Raw genomic sequence first — 17,750 nt, 5'->3', positions numbered from 1 at the left:
TCATGAGGTATTTTGCAAACAGGAAGACAGACCAATGAACACAGGCAATTACATAATTAATCGCCTTTAATGGCTGCAGGGGCTAAAAAGGCCATTATGTCAGGGTCAGGGTAGTGGGTGGTGTCAGTAGTCATTCAGTTTATTGCTCCTTAAGGTATAACAAATTAAGCAATTATTGAGCTTTAAAGCCACTTAAATTAAGATTGTTCTGCCTTTAAATATTTCATTTTAAGGCTCTTTAGTTAGAGCAGGTATCTGAGCAACTTTATATGAGTTTACCTTCAGGTTCAGGCTTCAAACAGTCATGAGGCCCTGATGCAGGGTCAGGGAACCCGTTACAGCTGATGATGGTAGAGTAGGTGGACACAGAGGCTTTCTTAACCCGAGGCACGTTAGGGTCTGAATGGTTGACGTAGAAAAGGCCAAATCTCTCTGAAAAGCCAGTGGCCCACTCTAGGTTGTCCATAAGTGACCAAGCTGTGTATCCTCGGATGTCCACATTATCCTGCAAGTAAGCTGCAAGAACAACAACAAAAAACTTAAAACTAAAGAAAAAACAAAAACAGTTTCAGTCATTGTTTTGTGAGTGTTTCTTGGTTTCATTATAAGCTAGTTAAAGATCCCTGTGTGTTTCTTGCCTGCCCTCATGCTACAAACATTTTAATTAACCTGATTTGATACCTTTGAGCACTTGGTTGATGTATTTTTCATAGTGGTAAGTCCTGTGATTGTCATTTAGATCTATAGGTCCCCGCTCAGAAACTCCATTCTCAGTGATGATGATTGGGGGATTTCCATACTCCTCCTTTATGAAGTTTAGAATTCTGCGGAATCCAAATGGTGTGATCTTCAGCCAGCCAGATCCTGAATCCAGCCAGGTACGATCAACGACGGTCCCTGCACCCCTGTGACAGGAAATCATTTAGACTTTTAAGTGAAACTCAGGCAAAATATTTTTTTTCTTCCAATGAAACTTAAGGAAATGTAAGTATAGTGGGCAAATAAATTTGCCCTGAAATAAAATTAATTAAATATTGCTTGCTTGCCTGTCTGCATCATAATGCGAAAGATCTCCAAAGTTCACAGGGAAAGCCAGAACAGTGGTGTAGTGGTTAAACCCAAAATAGTCATAAGTCCCCTTAATTCTCTTAATCTCATCTGGAGTAAACTCTGGCAACCTAGAGAATTGTAAGTGAAATACAGATAGATATAAAGATTTAGTCCTCAATGAAAACTTTTAAGAACAAATTGCACGAGTTTAGTCTCAATCTGAGTGCGTAAAACTCGAGAACCTGGGACGTGAAATAGAAACTGGATTTTTCTTTTATAACCGGTTGTAAGAAATGCATTTCATAGCAGGCAAATATGGTTTTGTGATCATTTTCATATTACCGTGATTTTGTCAAACCAGCAGCAAGACTGCGCTCTCGAATGATTGTCTTCATCACATCACTGTAGTCACCATTGTATATGGGATGGGCAAACCAGCCAATATAAAACTGTACAGAGCAACACACACAACAGCCATCTCTTCATACAGCAGAACAAAGTTTGTGGAAAAACTAAAAAAAACTTGACATACCTGTACCACACGCCTTGCAGCATCAATGTCCTCTTGTTTATAGGGGTTTCTTGGCTCTGACCAGTCAGAGTTGATTGTGATGGAAATGATCCCCTTCTGTACGGCTCGATATTTGTCATTGTAAAGGTGCCAGACCTCAGCGTGAGCTTTAATAAGGTTGTGGCCGACAATGTAAGGAAGAGTGCCTGGGCGGAAATTGATCCCTGAAAGCAAACATAATGTAAAAGCTTTTTATAAAAAAAAAAATTTAAAAAAAGTTTTTAAAAACAAGATTGCTTATTGCATACCTGGAGCAGCTACTCCATAGCCGTGGCCCACCATTGCTATGTTGTACGGCTCATTAATAGTGATCCAGTGTTTTACATTGTGACCAAGACGGCTAAAGATGAGGTCAGCATAATCCCTGAATTTACCAACAATATCATCATTCTCCCAGCCCCCAATATCCTGCAGAGCTTGTGGAAGGTCCCAGTGGTACAAAGTAATCTTCCAAAAAAGAAAAAAAATATATTTCAAAAAATTTCATTTAAAATATGTTTTGAGATGCTGAAAAGAATGAGACTTACATGAGGTTGGATGTTTGCAGCAAGCAGTGCCTTCACTAGTCTGTCATAGTAGCTGAGACCAGCCTCATTAATGTGACTGGTAGTGCCATCAGGAAGCACCCGTGACCAGGAAATGAAGAAACGATAATGGGTCACCTTAAGTTGCTTCAAAATGGCAACATCCTCGTCTATTTTATTGTAACTGTCACAAGCTATGTCCCCATTGTCGTCATTGAACACTTTAAGAGGAGTGTGAGCAAACTTATCCCATATACTCAGGCCTTTTCCATCAGCTCTCCACCCCCCTTCAATCTGTAAATAGTATATGTAAGAAGATAAAAACAATGTACAAATGCATTTTCTGATCCAGCTTTAATAGAAGACTTAATTTACCTGGTATGATGCTGTTGCAGTACTCCAAATAAATTCCTTTCGGAAATGCCCATAAATCATCTTCTCATCCTCTGTTAATGGGAAACCATTGTCTTTCATGACTTGATAGTAGTAATGAGCTGAATATTTGGGAGTTCTTGGTCGGTTCGGATTATTGAAGTCCACATGGTGCAACCCAAAGCCAACTTTGTAGCCATTCAGCCATTCAAAAGAATCCATGAGAGATGTTGCCATATAACCTTTCACCTTTACTCCATCAAGATCGTAAGCTGTATTTATAATAAATACACAAGTATAAATAAATCATCAAGCTTTAAAGCAGGTATAACAGCTACAAAACTTAGCCTCAAAAACATGTTTAAAAAGATGTACCTTTAAGAGCTTCATCAATGTAGGTCTTGTAAAAAAAGACTGTCAATGTCATCCCAAGCTGTTTTTGCTTCTGTAGCCACTCTATTTTCAGTGATGTAAATTTCTGGATCTCCATACTCTTCCTTGATCCAGTTGAGGAGTCTTCTCAAGCCCCATGCTACAGCTCTTTGGTTTTTAATTGCTGTAGCTGGTGAATCACCTTCTTCTGCTTCTGAGAAGTCCCAGTCATATTGATAAGATTTTGGAGAAAGCCGACCTGTAACATGGCTAACCTTCTTTGTAGTGTAATGATTTACACAGAAGACATCAGCGGTCCCTCTGATGAATTTTTTTTCTTCATCTGTGAAGGATGGGAGTCTTGACTCAGAAAGACCTTGGAGTTCACTTTTGACTCTAATTTGTGATTTCATTGCCTCCGGATAGTCACCATTCTTGAAAATAGGGTGGGCAAACCAACCTAGTTGAAACTGCATGGCACGGTCAGCTGCTACAACTTCACGAGGAACATTAACGTCAGTAGGTTCAACCCAATCTGCATTGAGGGCAATGGATACTAGACCCCCTTGGGATTTGCGATATTTGTCGTCATATGTATGGTAGGCTTTGGCGTGAGCTCTTATTAGGTTGTGTGCAACTTTGTAAGGTGCAGTTCCTGGATTCTTAACATTTGGTGGGATCTGTCCAAGTCCGTATCCTAGCCATGCAATTGTTTGAGGCTGATTGAAGGTAATCCAGAATTTCACTCTGTTGCCAAAGGTGGCATAACAGAAGTCACAGAAGTCGTTAAAAATGTCAATCATCTCCACATTTTCCCAACCAATGTTTTGCAAAGCTTGAGGAAGGTCCCAGTGATAAAGTGTGACCATTGGGGTGATATTATGTGCCAAGAGGCCATCAATAAGTCTGTTGTAATAGTCAACACCTCTCTTGTTCAAGGAAGTGCGTCTACCATCAGGAAAAATTCTTGTTTACTAAAACATTTGACTGATATTCTTAATAGATAAATGCCACATGAAAAAAACATAAACATTCATTTTTTACATTTCAAAAGATTTTACAGTTAAACAGATTTTATTTCTGCACAAACCATATTTTCATAAGCTTTGGAAGAATGTAAACTTTCTGTCTCTACTGATTAGGCCTCCAGGGTGACCTCAGGGTATACAGTTCCCCCAGGCAGAATGACAATTTAAACAGAATTGTCTAGAAAGGTGTCTTTAGGTCAGAGAACTTGAAGAAATGGGTCTTCTTCATGCTACATATATTACATCATAGTTATACCCGCTGCGGTAAGATTGTAAACAAACAAACTGTCAAATGTGACGCACACAAAATGTCCAGTCACATTTGGTTATTTATGTTAAGCTTAAGCTATTTATCGATCCGTGGACCTCAGTTTTCCTCCCAAGTCTGACGAGCATTTTGCAATGCTTTAGGGGTAAAGGTCAGTCTCACCTCGGGCTACCACCCTCAGTCCAACGGGCAGACTGAGAGGTGCAATCGAGAATTAGAGTCTACTCTTAGGTGCGTAATAAATAATAATCCATCTACATGGGCCAAACATCTACCCTGGGTGAAATACTCACATAATTGCCACACCTCTTCTGCTATAGGCTTTTCCCCATTTGAGATTTATTTGGGTTATAATCCTCCTCTTTTTCCCTCGCAAGAGACCGAGAGCTTGGTACCATCTGTTCAAGCTCATCTGCACCGATGTCGCCGCATTTAGAGGCAGACGAAGAGAGCACTTCTTCGAACCACCCAGCAGAACAAGAAATTTGCCGACCGACACCGATCCCAGGCGCCAGTATACCAGGTGGGACAGAAGGTATGGTTGTCAACTCGGGATATAAGTCTGAAAGATACCCACCAGAAAACTAGCCCCCAGGTACATCGGACCCTACTCTGTGGACCGGATTATCAATCCGTCAGATGTCCGACTGGGCCTACCGGCTTCTTTGAGGATCCACTCCACGTTCCACGTCTCACAAATCAAACCAGTCCGTGTGCCCTCCTGCCGGCCTCCCCCCACATGCCTGGCTGGTGGATGACCAACCTGCCTTTGCGGTCTGGCGTATTCTGGACGTCCGGCGCAGAGGTCGAGGTTTTCAATACCTGGTCGACTGGGAGGGTTGCGGGTCAGAGGAGACATCTTGGATCCCACGGTCTTTCATACTGGACACCTCTCTCATCACCACCTTCTATAGAGACCACCCGGACAAACGGCCTAGGTCGCCTGGAGGCGACCCTTGAGGAGGGGGTACTGTGGCAATCTGCCACAATCAGTAACGGAATGACTGTACCTGGATGATGTGTACGACCAAGAACCCAGAGCTGGTTAGGAGTCATGTTGCTTTCAGTTCGAAGTGGATGATTGTCCCAGCCACTACAGACAGTATTCAGATCATCCTGCAGACGTGGCAGGAAGACATAATGGCAACAGAAGAGGTGTGTTTCATTTGAAATGTCGAGGTATCCCTTTTCTTTAAGGTAGTGTAGCACATCATAATAGATTCACGTTACAGCTGTCCAACAGATCTCTCCAGAGTTGCTCAATCCTTCAATTATGGAGTAATAAATGGTTAAAAACTGCCCTTCAAATCTTGTCATATTGAAGACCACACAAAGCTACTGTTACGATAGACATTGAAAAGCATCACATATTGAAACTTGCCATTTGTACAAACGTTTGATTGTGCACACTCTTCCCAGATAGAAAACTGCTTCTTCCTATTCTACGAATCATAAACATAAGTTGTGCCACGTCCACATTTTCCACCCCTTGATCAGCACGTACCCTAAAATAAGTGTGTAACTTAATCAGAATTTGCCTATAATTACAACATTAATGACAAATTTTTGCATAGCTCAAACATTGTTTGTAACCAAAAATATAATTTGGAGATACAAAGTAGTGGGGATTAAAAAGATTTTAACTGTACTGGAGTCTTCAATAGATGAACATCTTATAAAAAATCTGTTTAAATTTTATGTATATCAACTATTGCATGTAATAAAAAAAAAAAAAACTTTGATCACCTCCTCTGTAAATTTTGAAAATATTTCTCCTTAGACAGGGACAATTTTTTTGTGTAGCACAATTCATATGCAGGAAATTTTAAAGTGCTTTACATGACAAAACAGATACATTAAAATGCATGGAGCCCTCCAGGGGACATGGGGAAAAATTTTTCTTTTGCGTTCCCTCGCAAAACTCTTGCGTTACCTCGCAAAAGGTTTTGCGTTCTCTCACAATAAGCTACTGATTAGTTCATGCGGCATAACTGAATACTGTAAGCCTTTCTTACAGGGCTGCCGTACTTTCTGCTTTAATGCAAGGTTATGTAAGGTTTTTCCATGAATGTTAATATCTTTGTAAGTACCATAAGTACTGAGAAGTGGTCTGTGGTCCCCACCTGTAGAACCACTCCTTTATTGAGTGTGTCTTACTAATTGCCAATAATTTCCACTTGTTGTCTATTCTATTTGCATGTGAAATTGATTGCCAATCAGTGTTGCTTCCTAAATAGACAGTTTGATTTCAAAGAAGTTTGATTTACTTGGAGTTATATTATGTTGTTGAAGTGTTCACTTTATTTATTTTTTTGAGCAGTGTACATTAAAACTGATTTTTAAAACCTTTCCACTATAAAATGTGAAATAGACAGGTACTTTACAACCATCCTCCCAAATAATGTGTATGATCAAGTAATATTAACAAAGTTGGTCCCTTGAAAAATCTCTTTGACCCTGGTGATTGAAGAGAAGCCGACTTATACTTGTTCTTTGTATTGAACAGCTAAAAGCAACAGTCTGCATGCTCACCAGGAATCCTCTTCAAACTCAGGTGATGAACCTAGCAGCTGTCAAGGCAGCAAGTTTTCCACAGAGGTGATCCTGCAATCAAATTCATGTTTGAAGCCTAACATTAAAACCATGGCGTTGATTGAAAAATTTATTGACCAGTGAATGATAGCATTTCCTGCAGCCCTTCTAAAATCTAACTTAGACCTACAAAATAAATTTCTTATATTTTTCAATTTAATTTAAAAATGATCTTGATCTTGATTCTTGATTGATTGATTTCTTGATTCTTGATAAACATGCACACACCACTTAGCCAATTTCTTAAAAATATATTTCATCTTTTTTAACATTTCTTTACAAATACGGAGAAGAAAGATAAAGTTTAAATGACAGCTTGATGAAAAGAGTAAAACTACGTATGCTGTGTCTGACAAGTATCTATCATAAATGGACTCCAATACCCTTCCTTTTGCAGCCGATGCATCTAACAGGTAATCATACTCTGATAGAAATGGTCCTGAAGCTGATGCATTGATTTGCCTGTTTTTTAAAGAAAATTCCTATACACTTACTTTTATCAGTCTTATTTTTTTCTTTAAAATTATGTTCCTGTTCTTGGCTCCACAGTCATATCAAAGTCTGTTGGGGTTGTTGACATGAGAGCTGGAAAGAGTACTAAAATAATGTACTCAAGTAAAAGTACAATTAGTCTATTTAAATTTTACTTAAGTACCAGTAAAATACTTGTGTCAAGAAATCTTCTTAAATAAAAGTAAACTGTAAGCCAATAAAAATGTACTTTGAATAAAATTTTAGTTAATTTTTTTGGCCTGAGGTTGTCTTATCTGTGGTGCACAAAGGACAAGAATAAAGTTTTTATCCCAAATAAGCCCTGAAAGTAAATAAAAAGCCTCACAATTTAACATGCATTCACAAAAGAAAACAAAGATTTAAAAAACAACTTGAGAGCATAAATTGTCATTTAACTGCAGGTTGTCATGTTATGATGTGATTATTGGTCAAAGAGTTTGAATTTTCCTCCAAATTTGAGCTATTATTTGTTTTTTGTTTTTTTGTAATGACTCACTCATTTTAGAGACCCTTTTAAAAATTGCACTGACAAACACATTGTTTTTTGGTTTGTAGCTTGAATGGTTCAAAGTCACTTCTACTGTTAGATTATGTGTTTTAAGTTCAGTTCTTTTGTTTGTTTTTAATTCCGATGATGGTGTAACGTTCAGAAAGCCAAGGTTTAGGAGTCACTGCATGTTACCAAAAAACTGATTTGTTACTGTTTTCAGTGTCAGAATATGTGTGAGGTTGGCTCACAAGCTGCAATCACAATTAATAGGTAGCCAGTCACACAAATCCAGTACAAAGCTAGTTAAAAACAAGACCCCTGCTGTGACAGTCATGTTTTCTTATATCCAGTTCTCTTCCACCCTGTGTTTCCTCCTCCATTTCTTTAATCTTTGGGATCAGTGGTAATCTCTGAAGAGGTGACCCACTGTCCTTTGCCCTGGAATTACCCCCAGTCCTCATCAAGATGTGTATGCAGACAGAAAATAGCAGCTGGGCTTTTGAACACCCAGATGTAGGATTCTGTTATATCATAACATAATCTTTGTGTGTGTTACCAGTCTATCATTCTTATACATGAAAGACCTGCTGTGTGTGTATATGTGTACTTGTTGACTGCACTTTGATAAGTCCACACTATATGTGAACACATTTTGAAAAGTAAAACCATTCAGATGAGTTTTTAATTTTTGTTTTTTGGAAAAGGCTGCAAATGTCTGCTTGTGCTTTTAGACTTGCTTTATGGATTTAGGACTCAATCAGGTTTCAGGTTTGGTTCGTAGATTATGTAAACAAATGTCCTCATAATGACAGAGGTACAAGGCATTTGTACTGCGTGTGTGTGGTGGTGTGGCTTAAAGCAATGAAGAGTTAAGAAGCTTTGTGATCCGCTGAAGTACATAGAATGAGTGAGAAAAGGGTGAGAACATGATAGAAAATGAAAACAACACATTGACTGTAAGAAATGGTCAAAACTGAACCAAACAAATTGAGAGACTGACTTGAGGAGAAAAAAATTAAAAATTCCTGAAGACAGCAAAGAGGTAAAAAGGGATGAAGTGTGGTAGAGGGGGAGTGGAAGGTTGGTAGATTAAGCCGGGTTAGAAAGGATTAGTGTCAGGTTTGGTTTGGTTGTAAATTCATGCGTCAGTCACTTCTGGCTGCTGCTGACAGACTCACACTGCTGATTCACTTCAGCTCTGAGATCACAAAGTGAAGCATCACTGTAGGAAAAACCGGACCACAGGAAGTAAAGGTAAGACGAGCACTTCATACTGTTGTTGTCTATGGATTGACTGTATGTAAGCAGATAGAAGTGTGTTTGTTTGTACACATGAGAAAACAAAGGCTCAGCTGATTAAAATCTCACCAAATGTCTTCTGCTGCCCTCTTTGCTCTGCAAGGCTGTACTAAAGAGCATTTGTTCCAAATACATTCATCATGCTGATGTACTTCATTGCATCCAAACAGCCAATAAATTGTTAAAAAATGAGGGTTGCAGCATATACAATATGTGATTTTGCAGTGGCGGGCGGTGCATTTCGCACTTAGGCCTTCAGTGATGTCCAACTTAGTTAATAAATATCTTTCATTATGCCAGCATTTATAACACCAGGATTGGAGAGTAGTTAGAAACATACTTAAGCACTACTTGGCTTTGCATTACCTCAGTTGTGTACAAAATGGGCTATTATCTTGCGCATTTTAAAAATCAACAAACCTGCATCAGCAATTAAACCATATCTGGTATGCTACTGTCAAAACTAAATAAAATAGAATAAAATAAATAAAATGTTTGCACTCACCAAAATGGCTGTGTCCCCCAAAACACTTATTTCAACACAAAATCCATTCTGGAACAGGTTAGCTGGCTCGGGGTCGGCCGTCCTCCTCTAATGAGATCTAGCTTCTCTTGAAAAGTTTGTCAACCAAATCAATGTGTTGCTCTCCTTCGGCCATTGTGGGTTAATAAAAGAGTCACACCCAGGACTGTTATCGATTAAGTTAACAGTCCTGGGTGTGACTCTGTTGATCTGCATAGCACTGCTGTGGCTCAAACTAGTAAGTATCCATATCCAGTCACAGGACAAGTAAATGTCACGTTCAACGTGAAGCTAGCTAGAAGATCGTACTGACACAACTCGCGATCTGATTGGCTATCGCAACTATCTATCAGCTGTATTTGCCCGTTCACTTACAGCGCACAGACGCCTTCATTGCTGATTCTGAAGGCCGGGGCAGATTTCATACAGCCTCTGGCAACATAAGATAGCTAAATTCTGATTGGATAAAAACTCTAACCTAAAAACAACAGCACTGAAAGGAGCATAATATGACATGAAGAGAATCTGAATACTTTTAGATATCTAGGGAAAGTGAATTAAAAATTAAATTAACCTTTATTATAAATATGATCTTGATTCTTGGTTATGTTAGGCCAGCAGAGAAGGCCTTGCTGGCCCTGACGGCCCACCACTGTGATTTTGTAATAACACAAACAGTGAATCCAAGCCCTATATAGCCAAGTCTGTAAGATAACATCAGTGCCCTCAAATGACAAGTCATACACAAAATAAATATATTTTTTTTCTTTTTTCATTCTATCTAACACACACACACATTTTGTATTGTAAAGGTTAATCTGAAGAAGAAATGTGAATTTTAGCTGACAAGTCTTTTTTAACCATTAATGTATTATATTTGTTTACTTATAAATGCATCTTCAGTTTCTAACATTATACAAAAAAAATATGTTTGTCACAGAAATTTGTTCGGTTTTTCTTTAAAGTTTGCTTCAGTGATCTTGAAATTTCACATCATCACACTCATTTCTTTTTAATGTTGTATGTAATGTACAAAGTAGTTTAAAATGAAGAAAAATATACTAAAAAAGGAATCCATACTGCCTGCCTTGTATGCCAAAGTTTTAAACAAAGAACTCACACAATCTGTTAGTGCTTAAAGTATGTTTTGGGGATGATTGCCAGTTAATAACACACCAAGGTTTAGCTCAAAATCTGTAAAATGGACTGAATTACAGCCATTTTCCAAATTACTAATTGAATTAGATCCAAACAAGAAAAGAATCACATTGACTTCAAAAATTAAGTGTACAGCTACCTCCAGTAGATATTACAACATTTGCAGCAGCCTTTTGTTGGTTTTTTTTTTTTGGTTTTCAATTCTCACAGTGGTTAGAGCTGTTGCCTCCCAGCAAGAAGGTTACAGGATTGATTCTCAGCTTAGGGCCTTTGTGGGTGGAGTTTGCAAGTTTTCCCTGTGCTTACTTGGGTTTACTCCGGGTACTCCGGTTTCCGCCTACCAAAAACATGCATGTTAACTTAAATGGCAACTCTAAAATTGTCTCTAGGTGTGAGTGAGAGTGTGAATGCTTGTTTGTCTCTATGTGGCCCTGTAATGGACCTGCAACCTGTCCAGGGTGTCCTCTGCCTCTCGCACAGTGACTGCTGGAGATAGGCGCCAACTCCCCATGACCCGGAAAGGAGAAATGGGTAAAGAAATGGATGGATGATTCTCAACCTCAAATGAAAATTAAATCCAGTAATATTATATCGTATATCATAAAGATAACTTAAAAGTCTGAACACTTTTTATTAGGAATAAAATATTACAATATGTATGTATATGTGTGTGTGTGTGACTATAGGAAAGTATGCATACCATGAGTAAAAGTGCTTGTTTACTCAGACGCTGACAGTGATTAGTATTTAGGCCAGCAGCTGCAGTCAATCAACCCACCCTGGTATCATCTGGTAAGACAGCTGTTTTACATTTTGACTAAATGCCCTGATGAGCCATCTGCTCCTGGTCACTGACTCCAGGCAAGAAGTGAAATCAGTACCAGACACCTGGTAATTTATATATTCTGTCAACACAGGATTTCCAAACAACTCATTATTGGGTTTTCTTAATTTTAATCTTATTTACATTAATTTCTTGAACCATGCAATTGGCTCACAGAACATAAATAGGAAGTTATTTGGTGAGTGACTTACAAGAAAATCTGAAAAGTGGGTCTTTACAAAAACATGATGACCTTTAGTTGATAAATGAGGTGCCTAGAGTATAAAATCGTTAAGAAGGAACAGCTTTATGCATATCATAAGTATAAGAAACACAGGTCTGAATTCAGCAATAAATTGCACATCTTATGGAGGCAAAAACAAGATTTTTGCACATCTGTTTCATTCTTACAGCCTTTACAAAGAGATTTGTGTTTCAAACTGCACTGGCAACTAAACAGTATCTTTGCACAGTTTGAAAATGTTGCATTAAAACATTTCTCAAATAACTTTATTGAGAGTTTGGAGGGTGGTAGACAGAGCAGCTCAATATTTAAAAGGTAAGACTTTTTTTGTTTGTCTTTTATGACTATTTATTGAGTTTTCTATTTTTGTTTCTTCTTGCTGCCACTTACTTGTGGGTTTGGGCAATAAAAAAAACAGTTTATTTAAATTGTTTTCTTGTATACACTGGTGTTGAGTGGATGTGTCTTACATTAATCCTGAGTGAAATGTTTGAAAGAAGAAGATTGACAGACACTATGAGGCACGGTGTTGGCCAACATTCAGTTTACTCCCGTTATAGAGATCTTTGTGACTGATTTGTATTAATTATTGTTCTTTTCAGGAGGAATACAATTTCCTTCTTCTTTCATGGTTCTTGATGATCACCATAAAACAATCTATGGAAGATGGTGAGAAAACAACCACTCTCTGAGACACACACATATCTTTGTGTCAGCTATACAACCATAAATACCTGACCATCATTGGTTTCATTCATTATTTATCTTTACTTGAGCTCAGTTTTGATTGCAAATTTCGGTTTTGTATCTCATACCTATATCTGCTCTTCTTTATTAAGGCCACATGTACACAGGATGAAAGCCGTCCTAAGCTCTCTGTTATCTCTTAGAAGGTGGCTGGATCAGAGCACATTTGAAAAACTTCCATTAGTGTGAAGACAATCATGATGCTGCTATGCTTATAGTACTCACCAAATAGTTTTTTTGTCCCTATTTTCCATGTACACAAGACACTTTCCTTCACCCTCATTCCACTTTATACATCAGCAACATGTTTCCGTGACAATACTACCACACATACCCACCCTGACATAACTCTCTTGAACTGCATCAGGATGCAGCTATAAGATGTTACACTGTCATGAGTCTACCACAAGTATTACATTTTTGCCAAGATATTTCCATTACCTTATCATGTTCTTCAGACTCTTCCTATAAACTATATGGGAGGTTTCTGGGCCTCCATCATCAGTTTCAGCCTTGCCGTGGAGGAGGAAACACCATTTAGCAGCATGAAAAGATGTGGGTAAAGGGGTTTTCTGTGCAGAACCTTAACCACATCTATCATTCTTCCTCCCCCTTTCAGCAGCAGTTGAGAGATGCAAAAGCAGCCATGCTTCTAATACATGCCACTTACAATAACTTGGAGAGCTGCCAGGGTGGAGTGGATGTGATGGAGTTGTAGTCTATGTATGAGGTCAGCATGGCCAGACCTGCTTGACACCCAAGCCATTCTAGTTTGAGAACCCCACATCTTAGAAACATTGACTGCATTGTATCCATGACAGTGTTGTGTTGATGTTTGTCTTTCATTAACTGCCATCATGCAATAAAATACAACCTCACTACGAAAGCTTTGTGCATACTCAAATCTCTTCATAACCTATAAAGTGCAATGATGACCCCACTGCATTCTTAATCCAAACCTGAAGACTGCACAGACCCTGCAAAAACAGTCATGTTCTGGACGACTTTTTTTTGTAATGTCATAGCAGGGTTGTTATCAAGTGTGGATAGGATCTAATCTCTGTCTGCTATGTTAGGACTAATAGCCCCACCTGACACAAAATGTCAGATTTTCACCTTTAGCTCTAGGGGCGTATTCATTAATAGTCCTAGAGCAAAGAATTGGTCCAAGTGACAATATCTGAAGACAAGCTCTTTCAGCAGCAGGAACCATGTCTCACAGAAGAAGGTTTACAGGTTTGTTCAAAGTTAAGGAAGTGAGGATGAGAGATTGAGTCAATCTGAAGGTTGAGTCTCACCTGGAGTATCTCATTGATGGTGGCTAGGAAGAAAGAGACTTAGAGTGCAGGATTTGTCTCATTGGGTAACTTTTTAGCCAGGTTTAGACTCTCCAGATGGATAAGTAGATGTTAGTAGGGATAAGTTTGAGGTGAAGGATGAAAGTGTTGAGCTGGTATGACATACTTGATTGAACTGTATGGAAATGGATCTGACTAAATTGGACAATGTGGACAGGACCCACCTTGTACAACCCTCTGGAGTACCTTCACTGAAAATGACCAAACCTAAAAAGAGATCAACTAAATGAAAAGGACGAAAAGGAATGAAGATGGAAGATGAGGAAAAGGGAGGGTGGGTGCCGAGAGCTCAAGATAAAGCTGACTAAAAGAAGACTTGTCAGGTGGTTAAAAACATAACCCTGCTCCTGAACCTAAGTTTACTCTTTAACTTAATTTGGAAACATAAACATCATGTATAAAGCATTTTATTAATTGAGAAACTTTCTATTGTGAAAACATTAAAATTATAAATATAACTTTTTTTAAATTCTAGAGTATGTAAGCAAAGGAGAAAATAGCTGAAAGATGTACTTCATTCATTTTCAAGAGATTCTCTAACATTTCTGGCAGCACATAGAATAAGTATGAAGTCAGCAAAATGTTACATTAAATTTAAATAAAACCATATGTATATATTTGTGTGTGTGTGTGTCTGTGTGCAGGCATCAGTGATGTGCTGTCCAGCGTGGTGGAGGATATCGGCGATGCCGTCAACAGAAACATTAGCGGCGCTCAGATTCTTCATGAACTTCTGCGTGCACCATGGCTCCGGGCCTTGCTAAGAGTATGACGTGATTTTAATGTTCCCTCAGTAAATCAGACAAACCACATAACTGTTAACTGATGCTTTATTTACTTGTGTTTTCCTCTACAGATTTATGAAAGTCTGTTGCAGTTCCAGAGGGCAGCACCAAGTCCATTTCTGCCCTATGCCTCAGGACTCTCATTTGAGGTGAGTAAATATGTCCAAATACAAACACTGGAGAACTGTCAGCCTCAGATGCTTTGATTTTTTATTTTCAGAGGGATATCTAATTCTTTTCGATTTTATCAGCTTTAGTCCTAATGCTGCAAAGCTTTAGAAGCATCTTTATTGAAAAAAAATGCACCATGTGGTGCAAGTTCAAATTTGCAGAAAGCCACATTTAAGTGTGGTTTACTGCATGGATACAAACCTTATATGGAAAGCCACATAAAGGCCCCATCCACACTTATCTGGATACTTAAAAAACAGATTTTCTGCTGTATTTGCACCTCCATCCAGACACAAAGTAGTTTTTGTGAGAAAAATTGAGATTTACATAAAAACGTTTTTCAAAATGGAGACTTTTAAAGGCTCTAGAACAGAGAACATAATGGAGTTTCTGAAGTTTCTCAGAAACAATGACTTTGCAGCCTATTTTGCTCGTTCATTATCATTTGTGCTCTTACATAGATGTCTTTACAGGTTGTTCTGTATCTGTGTCAGTTTATTGATCCTGTGACCATCAAACTTTTTCATGTGCTGAAATTGTAACAGCAGAAAGGGTAAACAGTATGAAAGAAACATTCAAGTTTTAGAAAAATCTTTAGCTAAACTAAGCATATCTTTCTCTGTATTCGGTATGTTGTTATTGTGGATGTTCTTGCCACCTAGGGCTGCTTGGGTATTTTAGTACTGTTGTTATAATGTTTGGAAAAAATATTTGTTTTAAAATAAAAAATTAAATAGTAACAAAACAAATAGTAGTGTAGACTGGGCCAAAGTCATAAAAAATGTCCACTGACCTAAAATGATTTAGTCATTTAAAATGCATCTCCAATAAAACTTTTCACCAAAAAAAAAAAGAAATCAAATACATAATAATAGAAAAGAATGATATTTTCAAAACAAAAAAGTACATTATTTACATTAATCTGTTTTTACATTCAACAATTTTTTTCTTGGTCTAAGTGGGTGTTGAACCTTGGACGCTGTTATAAAGAAATAGCTGAAAATGTGATCATCTTTTAGGTCTTCATCAGACTTTATTTAAGAGACTTATCTTTGCATGTTTGAAGTTGTGGTGTTTTTTTTGTTTGGGTTTGTTTGAAGCTCAAGACAAATGAATGACAGAGGAGGAGTGGATAGTGACAGGACAAAATGACATGAAGAACAAAAAACAAATCAAGACAAAGACAACTGAACAGAAAACATGAAGACAATAAAAACAATAAACTAAAACACAAAAACACCAAATTCCGGCACATAAATCATACATAAATCTCTAAATTTGTTGATCTTCTTCCTTTGTCAGATCATGACTATAATACATAGAGCTGACCGTCCTTCAGCTGAAGCTAGAGAACTCTACAACCTCCTCAGCTCACCACATGTCCAGGTTTGATTTGAGATTCATTCCAAACTTCTGAGTTACTCATATCTGATGCTCTGTTAGACTCTTTCAGTGTTCTGTTGTGTTTGTCAGGCCCTCCTATCATCTCACGACAGTGTGGCTCAGTCGGACTATCTACCTGTCCTGCCACCCCTGCCTGAGGAGTTACCTGAGGATGAAGAGGCAGTGAGGATTGTTTGTCTTGTTAAAAATAACCAGCCTCTGGTAAGATAGTTGTTGTTCATTTTAGAATTATTATTATTATTAAATGACCACTTTTATTTAATGTGCAAAGATTCGATTTTCAGTATTGATTTGCTGATATACAGTCGTAATTTTTTTGTGTATATTTATACTAAAACCTTGCAACCTTTGGAATCAGAGAATTCAAGACCAGTATAAGATAATATTGTGCTGATTATTTGATTATGAAGATTTATTTCTTACAACCACAGTTCAAACCCATCTATTTATTAACACAAAAAAACAGTTCATAAAACTAGTCTTTTCTAAAACATTTGTTCCCATCAATGGGAGACCACACATAAAGCTGGTGTACTTGAACATCATCATAACAAAAAGTTGCATTTCCAACAGGAATAAAAAAAACTTCAGTTTTCAGTTAAGAAAAATTAAATGAAAGACTGTGCATACTTTTTGTAATTCGATAAACACTTAAAGGGTTAGGGTTAGGCAGACAGAAAAAAGATAAACCTGGATTTGCAAAATACAGCTTATTATTACTAAATTACTATTGGGTTTTATAGAAGTTGTTGATGTATGTTATAGTTTCAGCTAGTAGCTGTATTGGTGCTTTCTACACTTTCTTAAGACGTTTTCTAGTTTCAAACTTTTTACTATAGATGAAACATTTCTTTAGTTCTCAGGTTACAACTGTCCATGAACATGGCTTAAAACTGAAAAAGAAGAAAAATGAAATTAGCATACATTTTTCTAAAAGCTGACTTTATTTACATAACAGCTTAGGCTGCATTTAACACATCACTCTAGATTTTATTAAAATCTTACAGGAATCTCTGTTCTCTGTGAATTCTAAAGACTCAGTTTCTCATTTTTCATGCACCAAGAGTGGAGAGGAGCGCAGAAGAAGTGTAGGAGATGATGGAGCAGGAGTTATTCATGGCCGCTGGAGCAGCCTTCGTCGCCTCACATTAGAGCGCCTCATTCCTGCGAGACGGGCCTGGTCGGGGGAGGAGCTTAGAATGACAGACAGCGAGTCCAGACTATTGTCTCGTCCTAAAAATCAGCCATGCTCCTTTTTCCCTCGTTATGGCTCCACAGGAAATTGCTGTTTGGGTCCTCAAAATGCAGGACTTTGGAAGGAAGGGCTCAATCAGTCAACGCCTGCAGTCTTTTGTTCTGATTCTTGTTCTGGTAAGAGAAAAGACAAAACCAGTCATCAGTCCCTTGTTTTAATCATCTCATTGTCTTCAACCAAGCCCTTGTTTGCAAAGCATAAAT

General features: G+C 38.0%; 2 protein-coding genes across 4 annotated transcripts in view; one reads left to right on the top strand and one right to left on the bottom strand.

Moving 5' to 3' along the window:
* Positions 1–6: 6 nt before the first annotated feature.
* On the bottom strand, positions 7–3,142 carry LOC108247701 (lactase-phlorizin hydrolase-like). The gene is made up of 9 exons (XM_017436032.3): positions 2,893–3,142; positions 2,521–2,789; positions 2,149–2,439; positions 1,870–2,068; positions 1,583–1,785; positions 1,393–1,499; positions 1,047–1,178; positions 682–905; positions 7–516 (listed from the first exon to the last, which is right to left on the bottom strand). Exons 1-9 carry the CDS (start codon positions 3,005–3,007, stop codon positions 266–268), a joined length of 1,791 nt encoding a protein of 596 aa, XP_017291521.3. The 5' UTR covers positions 3,008–3,142; the 3' UTR covers positions 7–265.
* A 5,533-nt stretch (positions 3,143–8,675) lies between these two features.
* The window catches only part of LOC108247705 (MAGUK p55 subfamily member 4), a 30,888-nt gene continuing 21,813 nt past the window's right edge, over positions 8,676–17,750 (top strand). The window contains exons 1-7 of one of the 3 annotated variants that reach the window (XR_001809088.2): positions 8,676–9,034; positions 12,430–12,496; positions 14,577–14,698; positions 14,789–14,866; positions 16,191–16,274; positions 16,362–16,493; positions 17,357–17,663. Coding sequence is in view for 2 of the 3 variants with exons in the window: in XM_017436036.3 (XP_017291525.1) it covers positions 12,466–12,496; positions 14,577–14,698; positions 14,789–14,866; positions 16,191–16,274; positions 16,362–16,493 (447 nt within the window). In the remaining variant the exon portion in view is untranslated. Of the gene's footprint in view, positions 9,035–11,692; positions 12,143–12,429; positions 12,497–14,576; positions 14,699–14,788; positions 14,867–16,190; positions 16,275–16,361; positions 16,494–17,356; positions 17,664–17,750 lie in introns of those variants that run through there. The other 2 variants (XM_017436036.3, XM_025010535.2) reach the window with 2 other exon arrangements.

This window comes from Kryptolebias marmoratus, linkage group LG6, assembly GCF_001649575.2.
Source record: "Kryptolebias marmoratus isolate JLee-2015 linkage group LG6, ASM164957v2, whole genome shotgun sequence".
In the NCBI taxonomy this organism is placed as follows: Eukaryota; Metazoa; Chordata; class Actinopteri; order Cyprinodontiformes; family Rivulidae; genus Kryptolebias; species Kryptolebias marmoratus.
This window is presented reverse-complemented; position numbering and strand designations above follow the sequence as displayed.